At 41.0% G+C, this 19,829-nt stretch overlaps 2 protein-coding genes across 8 annotated transcripts in view; one reads left to right on the top strand and one right to left on the bottom strand.

The window, feature by feature from the left end:
- Window positions 1-12,468, bottom strand: part of PTK2 (protein tyrosine kinase 2) — a 224,137-nt gene extending 211,669 nt beyond the window's left edge. For 5 of the 7 annotated variants that reach the window (XM_054814477.1, XM_054814476.1, XM_054814479.1 and 2 more), the window contains exon 1: window positions 12,253-12,468. The gene's annotated coding sequence lies outside the window, so the exon portion shown is untranslated. Of the gene's footprint in view, window positions 1-11,356; window positions 11,521-12,252 lie in introns of those variants that run through there. The other 2 variants (XM_054814484.1, XM_054814478.1) reach the window with 2 other exon arrangements.
- LOC129203756 (uncharacterized) lies at window positions 11,616-14,562 on the top strand. The gene is made up of 3 exons (XM_054818660.1): window positions 11,616-12,156; window positions 13,194-13,299; window positions 14,218-14,562. Exons 1-3 carry the CDS (start codon window positions 11,616-11,618, stop codon window positions 14,264-14,266), a joined length of 696 nt encoding a protein of 231 aa, XP_054674635.1. The 3' UTR covers window positions 14,267-14,562.
- The last annotated feature ends 5,267 nt before the right edge of the window (window positions 14,563-19,829 follow it).

Below are 19,829 nucleotides of genomic sequence, written 5' to 3'. Positions count from 1 at the left end.
GAGTGAGCAAGCAGCTGTGCGGGGCTGAGTTGCCAGCTGGTGCTAAACCACAACACAGGGAAAGAACAGTAATAGCAGTTTCTGGACACAAGTAATATTTTCTTTAGCAGAGACAAGACATAATTAAACTAAATTATCTGCAATGTTATTGTTCCTGCTAGTTACATTGAACCAGGACATACACATAGGTTTTTAGATACTCTCCTGTATAAACAACTGTATACACACAGCTCCTCTACACCTCGAGCAATGAGGGTAATGGACCTGCCCGGAGCACTTTCAGCAGTAACACCAAGAAGAAAGAATAGTACAACACAGCCCTGAGTACGGTCTACTAACAAATGACCCATGTCCTTCAAAAGTCCCAGAACAGTCAAGGCAGTTACTGAATCCTAGACCAACTCAAAAGCACTATTTGCATGGATACAATGCTGTGAAGATTTAGTAGTCTTGAAACTCTTAGTGTTTTGGTATAATTGGTGTAAAAGTACTAACTTGATCTTAACATTATATAGTGAGACTTGGACACCAGAAGAACATAGTCCATAAAGGAGAATTTGGAACAGGCCCATTGGACCCAAACATAGAGCCTAAGCACAGCACCACAAAACATATCCATATGGCCACTGTCAGCCTCACCACCAGTAGTTGTACAGAAACTTTTAACCAGATTGTTACGACTTAATTGGGGGAAGAAGGGCAAAGTTCAGTAAGATCTCACTTCCGTATCATATTAAAAACACCAAGAAACAAAGGAGTCCATACTTACTATCACCTCCTATTCATAAGGGCCATCATACAAAGTTAGCTATAAAGACAAAGATTTAACAAGTTCAACATAACACTTTAAAAGTGCTGTAACGCAGATTCAGTCCAAAAAACTATCATATTTCAAGTGACAGCTGTGCATTGAGTGCTCACTTTATATGCACATTGGCACCACAGTTCACCCCCCCCTTTCATTTTGACTATGCTTCAAATCCTTTGTCAGACTCACTACTTTCATCTCGCCCTTCCAAAACTGATTTTGACTCAGCAACCCACAAGGTCATGCCTTATGCTACCACTTCTATCAACTTCAAAACTATGGTATTAAAGCAAGCATGCTTTATGTACATTTATTTTCACAACTTGCTGCAGTCCTCACCCTTCCCATACTTCAAACTCTATGATCTCTTGCTTGGTATCATATGACCAATGTTCCTACTCCCACTTGAGAATACTGTAGTTCAATATCTATTTCAACAGAAGTAACAAAGACTTTTGAAATAAAGAACTTCAATGCAATCCTCATTTATCTCCCAAAAGCCACACAGATAAATACATGACAGAACTCCAAAATTTGTTTCCTAGGAAGGGAAGCTTCTGTGTTCAATACTCTTCTCAGATTATGAAACAGTTTAAAGGTTTTATGTGCCTTTAAGAGAAGAAAAAGCTGATTCACTTGTAAAATGAAGCCAATGATACACTCTCCTGTCTAAGAATTCCCTCTCCTCTTTTGATGAAAGGAGAGCAAGGCATAAAACTAGCTGTTGAAAGCTCTGAAACAGCATGAGACAAGCAGTACTGCCATCAGACAAAGAAACTCTCCCCCTTTTACTAAGGCTGAATAAGCAGGGGCTTTGTAGCCTATGACACAACTAAACTTTCATTTGATTTAAATCCCTAAGAATTAATCGTCTACACTGCACACCACCTTCTAAAGGTGCCTAATCTCCTAAAGAAATCCACTTGGTGCTTTACTCATTTCACACAGGTAACAAATTTCCAGCAAGAAGGGAATGAAATCCAGAGAATTAAAGCTCGATTTCTTATGAAAATTAAATATTGACACAAACTCTAGGCAGAACATGGCAAAGAAGGGTATTGGTGTTATTATCCTGCTCCTTCTTTTGACTCCATTCTTCAACTAAGTTTTGCAGGGGCTCTATGTTATTTTTGTTTCCATCTACAGCCAAAGAAACAGAATAAACTCAATCTAATATTCAAAGCATTCAAGAAGAGAGAGTCAGAATATTCCTATAAGGGAAGCACATGCCATATACTTTTTTCCCCTATTTCTCTTCTAAATGTCAATCCTGAAACTGTACTATCAAAATGTGTGGGCAAAATGAAAGGAATATTATTCACTTCTGGAAATAGATTGATTTTTTCCTGATAACCATTAATATGTCCAAAACAATTTATGTATATAGTAACTAAAGTATAACAACAACGGTATCCTCCTCCTTGGAGGAGATCCTCCCCAAAAATCACACAATTTACAAAGGCAATGCTAAACAAGAAATCCATGTAAATCCAAAATTATTAGATTATCCTGATAACGAAGAGTTAGTATCTAGTTTGACTAGGAGCTTTTTTAACTGATTAAATATAATTTAATACAAGTGACAAGAAAGAAACTTTCCCTTGCCTTCACACCACACAGGGTTTTGTTTTTTTTTTTTAAATGACTTTTAGTTTCCCAGACCATAGCAAACCAAAGCTTACAAAATTTATACACATTGCACAAATGTACGCTCTTAGCTTCACCTTTTAGCTTAAAGGCTCCCTGAAAACTCACATGTATCACTATTAACTCCAGCATCTTCTGCCTTTAATTTTAACATAGTGTTTAAAAAGCTGTCAGATCAATGAGTTTATTCTTTACTTTCATAAGGAACATCTCAAATGCAGGGTGCGTTGTTAATACTAGTTTCCAGTAGAGGCTGTACTGAGTAGACAGCCATGCATACCACATTTTAATTTGCCACCACGCACATTTTCACTAAATATTACTTAATTCTGTTTCTCAACCTCAGTAGTGACTTACTCCTTCCATGACAAATTACTGAGAAACATTTTGACTTGCTTTAAAACAGATTAATTTGAGTTACAATTAAGAGGAAGCCTACTGGTGCAACATCAAAATACAAGCTATTACATTAGAAAGTGAAAGGTAGACATAAAAACAAAGTATAGATTTACCAGAAGTTCCTATTATTCTGAAAGCAAAGCTCAGTTTATTAGTATGTAATAAAACACAGTCATTTATTAAAGTGCAATACCAGAAGGAATAAGAAAAGTCATCGTCTAAGGCCACTTTATTAATTCGCTTGCACAGTTTAGAAGTCTTACATGTTGTCATCCATGAAATTTGTAAGTGTATGACAAAATGGCAAGTAAGCTAATTGTTTCAGTATCAGTAACCAGTTTATAATTCTGGTTTTGAAGCCATGTCTAGGTAACATCGGCATCTATAGAATAGCATGGCAGTTTCATTTACGGAAAAGATCATCTCACTGTGACCTTCACAGTCATAACCGAGAACAGCATTCCACAAAGAAAATACAAGATACTTTGCCTGCAACAGATTTACATCAAAGCTGTACAGTCTCAGGCAACAGCTAGCAAGGTAAGAGAAAAGACTTGCTTACAAGAGCTCAGAGAAAACTATCAGTCAACTACCTTTTGACTATCAGCATAAACCTGAAAATAACAACTCCACAATCTTTACCTGTTAGCATAACTAAAGTCAGTGCTGGCAGGACTCAAGAGGTCATCTTGTCATTCTGCCACTCCTGAGGTAGGGATAAACAGCATTTCCTTTCTGACAGATGTCTAATTTGTTTCCAAAGACTGTCAGTGACAAGAGTCCCCCTCCCTAATCAATTCCAATGGTTAGTTATTGTTGGCATTAGAAGTCTTCCTCCCCAAATAAGTAACCCAAACCTTCAGTCCTATTAAATCTTGTTTGAGCCCCCACAAGCCTTTATCTTCTTCACCATTGTAGTAGCCTAATGCATGTCAATAAGACTACAAGGAGATAAAAAGATTAATTTGTTCAATTCTCGTGTCATATTCTTCAGTTATCTTCTGCTACTGAAAGCATCCAGAAGAGAGGAAAACCCTTTCTTGATGTACAGTGCCCAAAACTGAACACAGCATTCTAACTAAATCCTACCAGTACTGAATTCAGTAGAACAATTACTCAAAGTATTTACCCCCTTGCTATACCACAAGAGCCTTTCTTCTTCTGCACTAGCAGAACAAGGTTAATCACAAACTGAGCACCAATCAATCAATAACCTGCACATGCCAGCTTACTCAGCTCTTGTAGAGCTTGAAAAGTATGTTTTGAGCAGACATTTGAACAACAAAATTCAAAATGCACTAAACTCAGAGTAGGAAGAGAGGCTGTAGAGTTTGGAGGCACCAGAACAAGTACAAAGAACAGCCAGCTTTGATTTACACAATCAAAACTGAAAATGACAAGATAATTAATAAACCAACTGGAATCTAGAAGCCTCTAGGATATAGTGCTTAAGCCTGAAATAGAAAGTGAGAGCTGATAAAAATTCAGAATTACTTCTTTAGCCATTAATTAACAGCATTCCCATAACTGTGCTGTTAACACAATAGTAAGAGCAGAAACTGTAATTTGTAACATTTGCAAAGAGCTTCACTGCAAGCAAGAGACCCTTACATGTCAGCAGTGTGTAAAGGTTTCCTGGGTGAAGGCTGGCAATGCAAAACTAGTTAAAAACATAATAAAATTAAACAGTCTTCACTACAATTAAAAATGGAACTTAAGAGATTAAAACCCTCCAACTTGTGGCTCATCACTTGGGATGTGCATTTTTATATACATATTATCATCAACTAGCTTTTTTTTCCCCTGTTCATAATATAAAATACACTTTCATTTTATTCAGTAAATGCAAATGTAGTTCTAAGTCAGGCATCATGAAAGGTTAACAAGTACGCTGACAAACGTGAATTAAGTGCAATGGCCATGCCAAGGTTCATTGCAAGCACTAAGGTGGCACTTAAATGAACAACTTCGATCCAACATCATGGTTTCTGCTTTTTGTTGGGAGGGGTACTTCAAACCCCTCTACAGAAAGCACTTCAGAATTGCCAGGTGTTTACCTGCCGGTGGACAAAGCCCGAGCAAAGCACTGTCCTTATTTTAAAGTGGAACAAACAATAGCACAGCCATTAAATTAGTTCAGCCATCAAAAGTAAAAAAATAAGCCATTGAAGAGGCAGAAATAAAATTCTTGCCTCTTGACTTCAATACTGTGGTTGTATCAGTGTTTCCTATCTCTTTCCACCACTGGCTAACAAAAACAGTGGTATCGGGCACAAGAGGTCCTAGGCACTGGCAAAAACACAAGAATACCTCCATCAAGTTCTGGAACTTGCTGGGGCAAAGGATAAAGAAAGGGAGATAAGGACATAAGGACTAATACGAAATTAAAATATAAAGTTTAAGTCTTTACAAAGAGTGAGTTCAAACAACTGAATTACGAAGGTACCTGTTACATGTACGTGCTACTGCCTAGACTCTAAAATCAATTATCTCTGCCTTCAAACAGTTTCCACTACAGAACAGCATCAGTAAAGAAGCAAAGGGGATGAAGGAAGAGACTGCTAAAACCTGAGGTATAAGCAGGCATAAAAAACCACAAGAGCATTCAACCACTAACAAAAGGAATTTCTGCTTAAAAGTGTATTACAAATAGGGAAAAATAACTGGGAAACAGCTTGGTCAATTAACCAAAAATAAAAAGGAACTGTACTCTTTTACACACTAACTTTATTTTTCTCCTTTCTGTATTAACCTTTACTTGAAAAAGTGGGCAATAAAAATTCCAATATTCTGAACCAGAACATACAACAATTTTTCCCCTCAAAGGTCAGAAAGGTTACAACTGCCTAGTCCAAAAAAGGAAATCAAGAACAGATACCTATGTAAAAATAAGAAAATGGCAGTAGATTTTATGCTTTCATACTATCTTCCATAGAAAAAGAATTTAAAAGATTGCCTAAAATCAGTAAGAGGAAATTCTCTTTTAAATATCACAGAATTTCTGAATCTCAATGCTACAAATTATTACTGAGGACAAACTTGCCTCAGCTTTGACGTGGAACATAAAACCTACAACAGCCCAGATGAAAGAGGTATTGATTTATATACATCACCACCACTGAGTATAACTCAGGCATTGGGATTTCTAAGTCTCTTACTAGTACCTTCAGTAGCAGTAATCTTGAAGACAATGCTAGGAAATTAAGTATCAAATGTGGATAGACCAGAGACCTCACCAGAGGCCTATTATACATCCCATGGATTCTATCAGTGAACACTCCTCGCAGCTTTAAGAAAAGCCTGGGAAAAAAAGCTAGGTACCTGGTTAAAGTGCATTCAGATCTGCGAAATGTTTCATTTAGCTCATTCTGAGCTTCTGCTGCACTAGGCTTGTTACCCCCTTGCAAGCAAGTTATCTGCTGTCCTAGCAGCAAGAAAACAGGAAAGAGTAGCAACTCCTCCTTCCCATGTTAATAAAATAAATAACTAAAAATCAGCTGCTGTTACAAATCCTTCTCAGGAACTTCAGTGGGACAAAGAAAAAAGTTATATCTGCTTTCCAAAGCTACTTCATAGCCTCAGATGGTCTTCTCCCTCTCCCCTCCCCCAAAACAAAATAAAACAAAAGCAGGAATTGCACGTTTTCATGTGTGGGTAAACAATGAAAACCCCCAAGCATGGCAGCAGGAAGCAGGAGTAGTTAGCAGTCAGTAGAGCCCTCTGACCTCTTTTTCTTACTGTCCAGAACTGTGAGAACAGCTTTGGCTCTATCAATACAATCTCTGCAAAGGCATGAGAGTCCTTGTTTAAGGACTCTGGACATATACACTGTCTAAACGCTTCTAAATTTATTGTTCATCAACATACATAGAATGATAGCAGTGGCAAATAACATGTAATCTCCCATTACTGTCTCCAGGACAACTGATGCACGTGTTTTGCTTATACACTTTTGGTCAAAAGGAAGGAAATTAGTCCAGGGTCTTAAATAGGTTAAATTACAGTTCCACAGGCTGGGAAAGGGTCAAGATTCATCTTAAGGATTAAGCTCTAAACTCACCTGTGTTACAATACAAAGTTGGAACCCTGCAGCAAAATGAAACCAAGTTGACTGCTTGTCAGTACCCCTTCCCAGAAAACAAACAAACAAAAAAAGACTACTACTTCAATGCAACAGGAAACTAACAAAAAGTACTTAAACTTTTTCTGTATGCCCTTTCTGCACTAAACACAATTAAAAAAAAAAGAGAACCAATGCAGAGAGTTAGAGGGTGGAAAAAAAGTCTTGAAGTCATAGGGGACAAAGAAGATCCAATACAGGAGAGTTTTACCAGTTCAGCTGTGGATTGCTGCAGATCTGAAGAAAATTTAGATGTACCCACAATTAACAATGGTGCAAGCAAATCATCGGATGTTCAATAACAAAGCCTGCTGCCTTCAGCCTCTTCCATTCTGGTTTTTACTTGACAAATTGCATTCAAACCTTGTAAACCAGATTTAGAAACTATTCTCCAATTTCTTCTTAATCTCCAGATTTCAAGTATTATCAGAACCAGAGAATGTTCAGTTTCTGTGGTTCTCCTGCCATCTCTAAAACTATTTCTTCCATATGTATTATCTCCTGTGTCAGCTCCCCCCAACAACACAACCCCCAGATGTAACTTTCAAAACACCCCCTTGCAAGTTTTAGTAGTTCGTACACCTTGCAGCCCAACACATCTGGGTAACCACAACTGTCTCTGCATCTGCTTTAACACAAATACAGAAAATCAAATAAAGCCATCTGAAGGGGGTTTTTTTTGTGATTTTGTTTGTTGGGGTTATTTTTTAAATAATTTTCTATTCGTGAGGACCTATGACTCAAAGTCCCCCGGTTGCCACGACTTGCCTCACAGTGTCAGAAACACTAAATGCTGGGCAAGCAAACTCTTACCTTAGGAAGCTTACATGGTAGAAAACACAAAGTTTAAATGAAAGGGAAAAATAAAACAAACCCTGCAGGGCTGGAAGCCATTCAGTCCCTAAATAGCCACCACCTTCAACGGTTCATCTGATTAGCCATCAACCACTGCCTGAATATGGAGCAGGACATGAAAAAAAAAAAAGACAGTTTTTAGAAAGATCTACTTGATCATCTCCACAAGTTCTTCTACACTAAAAAGACTATATAAACTCAGGTATCTGAGTATCACATTTTCCATTTAATTTCCCATTCTTTCAACTTCATATCTCTCACAGACACAATGAACCACATACATTGAACAATGTGGTAGAACATGCTGGACTTCTGAGGTTCTTAGGTGTCAGTCATACTGACAAGAGACTCACTTGAAATTGCTAACAGTTTACAAACTCTGATCTTACAGTGATCTGTATTAAATTCTAGCTTTTTTTCCAAACACTTAAAAAATAAAAAAGACAACTTTTAGTACAAAATAACTTATCCTGTAGAAGTTACCATTCAGGGAGACAAGAATCACTCTAGTCCAGGCGTTAAAAAAAGTACACTCAAAATTAGAGTTTTAGAGGTTTCCTAAATCATTTCTGCTATCATTCCATACAAGAGCTCAAAGTGATAGAGTAAGGATTTGTTTGTTGCAATTTTTAAAATCCCAACCTCTAATTAAAATCTTTTCAAGAAATTAAGTCAATACATCCATTTTTTCATGTTACTCAGCAATGGTACTTGAAACTTTAAAATTTCACTAACACAAGATGAGAGGAAAACCAGATTTATTCTGAAAACCACATCTAATGGAGCTAAGTATCAGTCACACACTTGAGTTTTCATTGACAGTTGTCTACAATGAGGACTCATAAGCTTACTGGTAAAAAGTATATAAAACTGAAATTTTCACTGCCAGCATCCCAGAGTGCTAATTTTAACACAGGAAAAAAATCTGGAGTATGAATTTGAGCATAAGAGTATCCTTTTTCAATATCTTCAATCAATTTATTGATATTAGTCCAGAATGTGAGAATATGGAATAATCTACATCAAAGTTAAAGCTACAAATTTTCAACTTAAGAAATTACACAAGACTAAAAATATACAAGATTTGAATATATAGATTTTTACAGCAAAATGACAGCCTACTTACAGTTAACAATATTCAGTAAAACATTACTATTGTTTAAACAACAGTGCAGGTAGCTGTCAAAAGCGTGTACATGAGTACATATATGGATATATTTAAGAACAATCAGCAACACAATGTACTTCAAAACTATCCTTTGAGAACACAGAAAGTTCTCTGTCATATTGAAAAAGACTTTTCCACAAATCCTAAGAGATATAGAAGGAATGGGAATAGCCTGCACTGTTATTATGAATGTTACATCATATGAAAGACAGGACTGCTACATACAGCAATGACTACCAGTGGAAGAAAAAAAAAATTATCATTGTTATACAAATAGCAAGAAACAATTTCTCATTTCCAGAGATGCTGAGTTTCTTGAGTTACCCTCCTACTGAAAAAAAAACCCACCACATTTATTTATACATTAAAAACCAGAAGATAATCTAAACCATCAAAGGCACCTGGTTTACTACTTAATCTCCAAAAAGCACTCCTGCTTTTCTCTCCTCCTATCATTCCCCCAAATATCTATTAGCTTGGTGGAATTTACAAAACCAAGATTCCCCCATTCAACTATTAGTCATCATGCAGTAAACCATTATATTTTAAAAAGCACCTTTTCAACATGTAACATACTTTGAAGCAAAGTTGCATCAGTAGGTATCTAGAAGTTGAAACAATTTTTAGAGCTATTTCAGCAAATTACACATTCAAGACAAAAGAGTGCTATTCTAAGAATATTCATTTCTGGATTAAGTACTCCAATACACTACTAGTTGATTGCTATGTCAGCCACACGTGCTTAGTACTTTTAATAATGCCTAAGGCGGAGGCTGAATAAAGCTTAGAGATTTTGACAAGTACATACTATAACCATCTTCCTCTTATGCATACATTTTAACCTTCCAAAAAAACTAAGGTCAACCAACACAAACATCAATCCAAGTCATGGACTACAAAAACTGGATTTAAGACATAATAGCACAAAAAAAGACAAATTAATTTCAGAACTGTTTTTCTCATTGAATAGCCTGTAAAGTTTACAGTCCTGTGAGAAAAATTGCTTCCCAGCAACCAGTGTCTCCTCCCTCTTTTGGGTTTTTTTTTTGTTTGTTTCTTGTTAACAGTACCCCAGATTTTAGATCCATTAAATTTATTGCATGGGCTCTGATCTCAACAGTACACACACACATTATTTACAGAATCTCAGCCATAAACCTTGCTTTAAGAACTCTGAAGGCTGTGGGCCCCCCATCCGCAAATCACACCATAGGGGCAAAGGTGTTTCAGCAAAGATACAAGGTAGGATAACACCTCAATTTCAGAGATCACAAAAAAGGAGCCGGGTGGAGAAAGGAAGTAGTGGAACAACATCAGTAAGATAACAAGCTGTTCCAAATAACTATGTAACATTTAATATTTTCTGGCCCCAATCCAGTTATGCTCTTGACCTTACCCAGGTTTAATAGAATCAGAGATGATAAAGGCAGATTAGCTTTGAGGAATGTATGACTTTTTCAATTAACACGAGTAAAACAAAGATTAAACAACCAAAGGCCAAAGGAGTCTGACATTTTAAGGGACATTGCAATATCACTTCACTTTTAAGCTAACACTAACATTAAATATTTCACTATGAATCCCCAAGTGCTTCTCCTTTCAAGTGAACTTTTTGATCAACGCATTTACTACAGCACTGCTACTATCCTAGTCAAACTGCCAAAAACTGAGCTGCAGGCTGGCACTGCAGGAGTCCAACATTGGTGCTAGGGCCTACAGGATATACTCTGCTCTCAGAGCACTAAATGAGACTGACAGCAAGTCAACCAACACAGAAACAATATAGTGCACACTCTTTTGGGGGGGGGCGGAGGCAGGAAGGGAATTTAAAGATTACCCCTTAATAAAAAAAAAATTATCCAAGTAAAGGAGGTTTGGAAAGAGAATGGATGTGAAAATTGACAATATACAGCATATGCTTCAAAATTAGTCCCAGGGATTTGAGGAGAAAGATACTCTGTTACAGCTGCAGAATTACAATTCTCACTTTACTCCAAAATCGGGTTTACAACCGTAAAAAAGAAATATCGAATTTCTTACAGAAGTGCAAAGACTCCTCCATCTAATCCAACTTCTGTGGCACCAGCCGGGTCGATCAAAAGCCACGCTGAAGAACACTTGCTCCCCCTTCCCTGCAACAGCTTTAGGAAGCTATCCCCGGGTTACAACGTGTATGTGACCGAAGAGCTGCTCCTGCTTCTCTTTGGATCAAAGAACCCCACTCTCCAGCGAGCGCAGTAACAGAACCAACAAAAACCCAAACCAAACCCCCAAAAACCTCAACACGCACAAAAAGAAGAAACCTCAACCACTTCCCCTGCGCTCCCACCCAGGCTCTAAGAGGCAACCACAGATTTACCAGCAACGCCTGAAGAGAGGCAGGGGAAAGCTAGGCAGCCCGGCTCCGGCAGCGAGGGGACACCTCCTCCTCCCTTTCCTTTCCCTTTGTTTACTTTACGGACCGTCCCGCTCCGCCTCGCCGAGCCGCGGCCCCGCCACCGCCGAGCCGCCAGCACCTCGCCGCCTCCCGCCACATCCGGTGGGACCGGACCGGCGCGGCCGCCCCGGCCCCGGGGAGCAGGGAGGGCCGGCCGCGGGCCGAGCCTCTCGGGCGGGCAATGCGGAGGGGGCGGCCGGCTTCGCCCCCGGGAGGGATGGAAGGGGCAGGCGGTGCACCAAATGACCTCTCCCCGCAGCCTCCTCTCCTCCCATTCCCTTCCGATCCTGCCCGTCCCCACAACACCGCCCAACGAAGCTCCCTCGCAGGCGCTGCGACGGAGGGAAGCGGCTCTGCCCGGACCCCCACTCCACCACCCCCATACCCGCCTTCCCCTTCGGCCGGAGCCCTTCGCTCGCACACCGGCTGCGGGGTACCCCCAGTCGCGGGACGCTCCCCTGGCCGCGGGCACCCACGGTGTGCGGTTCGTGTGTGCGTGTACGTGTGCGGACAGACGCGTGCCCCGTGGGGAGGGGGTGTCTCCTGTGTCCCCCTCCCCGGTGCCCAAGGCAGCCCCTCCCAGGGACACAGAAGAAACGGGCGGCTCTTCCCCCGAGGAGACGGGGCCGCCGTCGCACCCCGAACCAAGGGGGGACACGGAAGGAGAAGCTGCTACTGCTCCCCCCTCTTCCCACCGCCTCCCTCTCCCCCCACCCTGTTGTGTAAGTTAAGGCCGCTGGGGCCGCTGCGCTTCACTCCGCCTGTCCCCCTCGCCCCTTCCCTCCCCTCCTCAGGCAGCCCCTGCCGCCAGCACTCACCGCGCTGCGGGCAGCCGTCTCCGGCCGGCCCCCGGCGGACGGAGGGGCCGCGGCGAGCCGAGGCGAGGAGAAAAAAAAGGAGCCGAGATGTCCCGCCAACGCCGGCTGCTGAGGCCGCCCAGCTGCCGCCCCGCTCTAGGTGGGTCTAGCGCGGCGGCGCGGGCAGCTGCCTGCCTGCCTACCCGCCCCGGCCACTCCAGGCCGCTCCCCCGCCCTCCCGGCGCGCTGCACCATGGGATGCGCGACTGCCCTCTCCCTCCCTCCCTGCCTGGTTCGCTCCCCACACTAACATGGCTGCGGGGGATGGAGGAGGGGGGTCAGGCTGCCGCCCCTCAAACCGGGAGGGAGGGGGGGAGCCGCCCCGCCCCGCCCCGCCTGCGCAGGCGCGGCGTGCGGGCCTCAGGTGGCGCGAGCCCGTTACTCCTTGTCGAATCCTGTCAGGAGCGGCGATGGCGGCGGGGCGCATCTCATTCCCTTCGCCAGCCACAGGGGCTCTTCCCGCCCTCCTTCCCGGAGGCAACGCAGATCCTGAAGGGTCGGTGGAAAGGAGGGCTTAGCTCGGGAAGAGGGAAAGTTTAGCCCCTTGTCCTCACGCTGCTTTACAGAAACGGCTCCCTGCACTCAAGCTTGCATCCTCGGTGTCGCTAGTGTCATCTGTGACCTGGTGTCCCAGTTGCTTGGAGGCACGAAAATGCCTCAGACATACTCGCTCTGTGGCCTTTTCTGGGACCTCTGGCCTTGCTTCATTTCCACAGTGGCACCGGTTGGCACAATTGTTCTCTTGTTTCAAGACTGGGATGTTCTCTTTCAAGGAAATACTTGCATATTTACTTATATATGACCACAGTATTTGTGTGCTTGTCAGTCATTGAGTATATTTAATAATCTAAGTCTAAAACAGTCATTTTAAAAGTCCCTATTAATCCATTGCTTACCTCTAGTGGCCGTTGAACTCAGTTTTCATTCTTCTGCGTGCCCCAGGCAGCCTGAGCTTGAGCAGATCCCAAACCTCCACCTCTGGAAGCTGCCAGTGTGTCTGAAAATGAGGTGGGCTGTATTTTGCTTTGGTTTAACTGTATCTGCATCTGAGGTAGCTGGCTGGGCTGCCGTTAGAATTGATGGAGAACTACTCAATGGCATTAGGGATGTAATTCATCTAATCACGGGTAGTTCACTTCGGGGTAAGACAAGTCACACCTTCAAACTTCCCTATGTTTATTAGTTTTCCAGACACAATGAGGAAACTCAAGGGAGACATGCTAAACAAGCAGGCACCTAGATTGTAAATGCAGGTGAACCCCATCTAAAATGTCCCAAGCCCCTACGGGAGCCAATCCATCAGGTAAGCTCTGAACATGACACAAATGCATTGAGCACCATATAAAAATAAGTCCTACAATCGCTCTTTAAAACAGCAGTACAGTATTCCTATCTATCTTTTATAGAAATGCTTGGCCATTAGAGGAGAGAGTCCTTTAACCAGCAGGCTGTAGGCTAGAAAGGATAGCAAATACACTCTACCCTTTCTGCTGAAGCTGGACAACTATGCAGAAATGAAGGAAGGAAGGAAGGAAGAATGATTTCAGTTATTTTATAATTATTGGTCTTGGGATCACTATTGATGCTCTTGCCAGAAAAGGTAGAAATGTGCTAATTAAAATTACTGATGACAGAAAGTTGAGAGACATCAATAAAGAGGATGTTCACAGGAACACACGGGAAAAATTGAATGCTCTTGGGGACTGGCATAGTAAAAATGGAAGGAAATGCATGAGTGAAACAGGAGTATAATTTCTGATTAATATACAGGGAAGGGGCAGTATAAATACTGGAAAGAGAAAATGAAAGGGAAAATGAAGCTTCATAATTTTTTATGATATGGCTGTTAGCAATAGCATGGAATTGCATTAAGTGACCCTTCCAAGAATTTGATCCCAATTATTAATAATTTCTCCTTTGTTTCAGTCTTCATCCAAAGATGTCAAAGTGCTCAAGCCTCCAAACAAGCTTGTGATGAAGATAGTTATCCCCGTTGTTTTACACTGGAAAGCTCAGACAGTATTTGAGTTGCCAAATTCACACATTATTCACTGGATGAACGGGCCTAAAAGGAAATAGCTTCTCTCCAGGGCTATATCCTATGCATTAAAGATAGTAGCAATACCTACTTTCTGCCATGCGTAGTATATCCTATTGATTTTATACACAGGTTTAATAGATGTTCTTCATTTAGGTATCTTTTCAAATGTCCTTGCTTTAATAAATAATTACTATTCCTGTGTTTTTATGACTTTATCCTCTCCAGGTTCTCTGGGCAACATCAGTGTACCAATTCTCTCCATTTTACGGGTGGAAAAAATATTAAGAGATAGGTGCGTGATTTGTAGAGGAGACAGAGTAAAGCCAGGGAAATGTTAGAACTGTGAATCTGATTCTTGTATTTCTGCTCAATCTTTTAATAGTTACACTTTTTCATATGGAGAAGAAGTATGCTGTCTGAAGTCCTTGGGAGCTTTCCCATTGGTTTTAATGGGATGAAGGCAAGCCCAAAATAATCTATCAAATCAATGATTCGTAGCAATTCTTGAAAAGTCTCTGTTTCAGGTCCTGGTGAGAATTTTTTTGTTGGTTTCTTGTTGCTTGCTTTCATCAGCAAAATGCTTGTAAAAACAGAAGCCTTCAGCAACATACTGATTTTGATAAAACACTTGCTAGGAAATGTTTCTCACATTACAGAATGCAATATTTAGTCAAATGTAGAGGAAGTTCCGTAAAAGCTGGCAATTCAAGCTCTCAGCTGGGAGAGGGGAGCTGTATTGATGTCCAATGAAAAGTTACATGATTATCCAAAACAATAGTTTCAGCAGAAACTCATGAGACATGGTAGGATGATAGCCACGGCTTCTGTACGGATATAAGGCATCCAGATTCAAATCTCTGCTCTGTCTTTAGGTGCCGGGTTTTTTCCCCTTCAACTTCAGGGCCTCATCCAAACTAATTGCCTATGGGAAAGGCACTTCCAGAAGCTCATCCATCCCACCTATTGAGAATACAATGAATCGCCCTCTGATTACCCCCATTTTTCTCAATTGACTATGGGAGAGCCTAGGTAATTAACCTAAATCTTTACATAGCTAAACTTTTATAAGTTGTGACTTGCACCTTTGTCTTCTAAGATTCTTGTTTTCTTCGTATTCTTGAGAACTTGTGCAGAAAAGTGAAATAATTTTCTTGCCCGCTCTGTCTACCTGTTGTTGCTAGGTAGAAAAAAGACTATGCCCTATAATTTATTATCAAATTATTAATATTGACGTAAGACATTCAGTTTAATACTACTGGTATAATTTGTCCAGTCCATACCATTATCTCATTTAATTTACACCGGTTATTAAACCTGTGCTGCATTGGTATAAACAAAAAGATAGGAAACTTCATTATACTGTAGCTTGTATTGTCTTTCCTTTTATTAAGTGATGGAGCTGGGCGTAATGGCTCTAAAGTGAACTAGTTCTTTCCGGTGTTTTGGAGCACAGCTGCAGTCAGGCATCTTCAGCTTTTCTGCAGGATGGTAAATATTCATTACAGCAACCAGAGTGATCAGGCTTATGAGAGACAGGTAGCTCTGAACTGCAGGGCTATTTCAAGCTGTGACAATGCAATGCAGCAGGATTTGGAAAAACAGAGAAAATGGCAAGATGTTAAATACTTCGCAAAATACACAGTAACATTCTTCATCGTAAGAGGAAATTTCTTTTTTTTTTTTTTTTAAATCAATCCCAGGTGAAGAAATCTTCAACTGCATTCATAAGGAGTCTACATAGTACTCTGACACTGGTGAAGGAAAAGCATATTGTAAATAACTATTTTAGAAGTAGATAGAAATAAAATGACAATGCCCATCTTATCAGAGTTACAATCTGCTGCAAATCTGATGCTGCAAGTTTTTCTCATGTGGGAGTTTTCATATTTAATCAGTAGGCTCAGTGGCATGGGTTACCCTGAGGGATCAGGTCCCACATTTAACAGTGAATAATGCCATGTAGATGGAGGATGAGTGTTACGGCAATTAGGGGCACAGTGGTATGTGCAGCCTCGTGGTTAGAAGATACAGACTTGAACAATTAAAGGCACCGAAATGTTAATAATGTTAATATGCACATTTCTGCTTCTCTCTGGTTTAAAAAAAAAAAAAGGCAAACCATTATATTAGCATTTCTGGGCAGCGTCTAGAGTAGAAGCCGAATGTAAAGTCACCAGTGGACATTTTTTTAAATTATTAAAAAAACAAAACAACACAACAAACCGCAAAGAAAATCTTAAGAAAAGCTCCAAGGGAAATCGGCAAAATTACACAGAATCAGGAAGGAAATTTCAGGTAGAAAGTTTGGTGTGGAAAAAACTAATTAGCAGCTAGGGGACCCACCTGATGAGTTGCTGTTATTAACTAAGACCTCCAAAGCAAATGTTAATGTGTTAATTAGAAGCAGGGTAATAATCTCCTAGATTTCCCAGTGGGAAACAAAACAAAACAAAACCAAGACATTTTTTTTCTGGATATAACTGGCTAAAACCAAACATGGCAGTAAGGGAACCCTCCCAGTACTGCTGCTTCATTTTCTGTGTGTTTGCAGCATTGCTACCCTGATGGTAACACAGACCGCCTCACCTGGCCTTTCAGCACGGTGACTAGGTGGAAGTGTGGGATCAAGTACTTTTTATTCATCTTTCTAGAAAATCAAACAAAATCTCTGTCCTGACTGGTAGCTTTGATTTCTAGAAAGAAAGGAAAGGGCCCACATTGGCTTTGTTAGACTGGTTCCAAGTAAGAAGTGGAAATTGAAAGGAAAGAGGAGAGATTCATTCTCTGTCCTGTCGGTACAAAAGCACAAGAGAGTTGGGAGACTCTCAGATGGAGCGCTAGTTTGATGGCGTGGAAAGTAAAATTCATGATCTATCCTAAAGGGCTGTACTTCCCATCAGAGATTGTTTTCTTCTTTTATTTTGGCTTCCATGATAGAAATCAACTTTTCTTTTCTTTTTTTTTTTCCAAGCAAACCCCAGACAAACTTGTAGCTGAGCCACATCAACCCATATATTTTAAAATTGCATTCTGTTGAGACCGAGCAGCATAAAGGGATGAAGTTCTTACGGACATTTAGAAATGCTTGAATTCTTTGATTTACCTTCTGCAGTTTTCTACCGGTTTGATGCCTTGAGCCGTGTTGCATGCTTTTCTCAGAAAGGCTCAAGAGAGAAAGAGGATATTTAGGAGTATGCGCTATCAGCGGGGCTAGTTGTGAAACAGCCAGGGTTGGAGTCACAGCACTTACATTCCGGGAGTGCGCTTGGTGGTTTTCCCAGTAAAGATACAGCCTTTTGCCTCTTCCAGTTGTGAGCCAACCCACAATCCTTATGCTTTCATTTAGTCAAACTGGTATTGAAAAAACTTTTTTTTTTAAATTTCTTTATTTTGTCCTTTAGCAGTTCTGGTTCTTTGTCATTAATCAGATCAAGTCAGCTTTTTGCAGGAACTGTGACAGTAGCATCATCACTCTGTTCTCTGTCAAATCCCTCCCAAAAAATCCCTTCAGCTGCTTTGGTAAGCTTACACTTTTTCTGTAGAGCCCCTTGATGTGTAAAATGTATGTGATGTTTTGATCAAAGGGGTTCTTGTACTTAATGCAAATTTCAACACACTTATAGCAGTCAGATGTGAATGTGTAGATCTAATCCTCCTGATCTCCACTGGGCCCATGGGACATCAGTCCAGCTAGCAAGGAGTGCAGGGATGACTGGTGAGGAATATTTTAACTTTATTTTATTTTAAGACTGTGTTAAGCTTCAGCCATTTATGATAAGATTAACTAATGTTCTGAACACCTATTGTCTAAAAGGTTACAATGATCACATTTGGGAAAACTCATCTTTTTTTCTTTCACCCTTTTTTCAACATCTGAGCAAATAGCAAAAAAAAATATCTCCTTTCTGCAACCCTTTTGGTCACTTTAAATGGCGTTTTAGATGTCAGAACACTTTTCTGTAGATTTCTTTTCAAACATAGAACCAAATACATTAAGAAGGGAGACTGTTTTCAACGGGTATTAATGGTCACTGCTGGCCAGTCTCATATTCAGTGAATGATTTCGAATGTATGTGAATATTGATTCTTCTATTGTTTTCTTTATTTCCCAGTATCTGTTTATTCAACTGTAGTATCTACAAATTTGTTATCAACCTAATATTTAATTCTAGGGGGAAGGAGTTCTGATGAGACAATGTGACCAGTCATCTTGGAATGTGTCCCAGAATCATGAAGACTTTGATGCTACTTTGATTTGGATTTTAGGAGTAGGATACAGGACTGGTACTTAGAATTATAGAATCATAGAATCATTTAGGTTGGAAAAGACCCTTAAGATCGTCAAGTCCAACTGTAAACCTGACACTGCCAAGTCCACCACTAAACCATGTCCCTAAGCAACACAGCTACACATCTTTTAAATACCTCCAGGGATGGTGACTCAACCACTTCCCTGGGCAGCCTGTTCCAGTGCTTGACAACTCTTCCGGTGAAGAAATTTTTCCTAGTAGCCAATCTAAACCTCCCCTGGTGCAACTTGAGGCCATTTCCTCTTGTCCTATCACTTGTTACTTGTGAGAAGAGACCAACACCCACCTGGCTACAATCTCCTTTCAGGTACTTGTATAGGAATTAGGGTTTCTCCCCTCAAAAAGGTAGCAGGATCAGTAGCTGAGCTGAAGTGCATCTACACCAATGCACGCAGCATGGGCAACAAACAGGAGGAGCTGGAAGCCATTCTGCAGCCTGAAAACTATCATACAGTTGCCATCACAGAAACATGGTGGGATGACTCACACAACTGGACTGCTGCAATGGAACTGTACCAGCTCTTCAGAGGAGATAAGCAAGGAAGGAGAGGCGGTGGGGTGACCCTGTATATTAAGGAGTGTTTTGATTAGAGCTTGATGAAGGTGACAATAGGGTTGAGTGTTTATGGGTAAGAATCAGGGGGAAGGCCAATAAGGCAGATATCATGGTGGGAGTCTGCTATAGACCACCCAACTAGGATGAAGAGGCAGATGAAATATTCTATAAGCAGCTGGGAGAACTCTCACAATCACTAGCCCTTGTTCTTGTGGGGGACTTCAACTTACCAGGTGTCTGCTGGAAATGCAATACAGCAGAGAGGAAACAGTCTAGAAGGTTCTTGGAGTGTGTGGAAGATAACTTCCCAACACAGCTGGTGAGTGTGCCAACCTCCACCTGGCTACAACCTCTTTTCAGGTAATTGTAGAGAGGGAGCAGGTCTCCCCTTCAGCCTCCTTTTCTCCAGGCTAAACAACCCCAGTTCCCTCAGCTGCTCCTCATCAGACTTGTGCTCTAGACCCTTCACCAGCTTCGTTGCCCTTCTCTGGACACACTCCAGCACCTCAATGTCCTTCTTGTAGTGAGGGGCCCAAAACGGAACACAGCACTCGAGGTGCAGCCTCACCAGTGCCGAGTACGTGGGGATGATCACTGCCCTGGTCCTGCTGGCCACACTATTTCTGATACA

Source organism: Grus americana, chromosome 2 (assembly GCF_028858705.1).
Source record: "Grus americana isolate bGruAme1 chromosome 2, bGruAme1.mat, whole genome shotgun sequence".
NCBI classification, from domain to species: domain Eukaryota; kingdom Metazoa; phylum Chordata; class Aves; order Gruiformes; family Gruidae; genus Grus; species Grus americana.
Note: the sequence above shows the minus strand (reverse complement) of the source record. Positions and strands in the feature narration are given on the sequence as shown.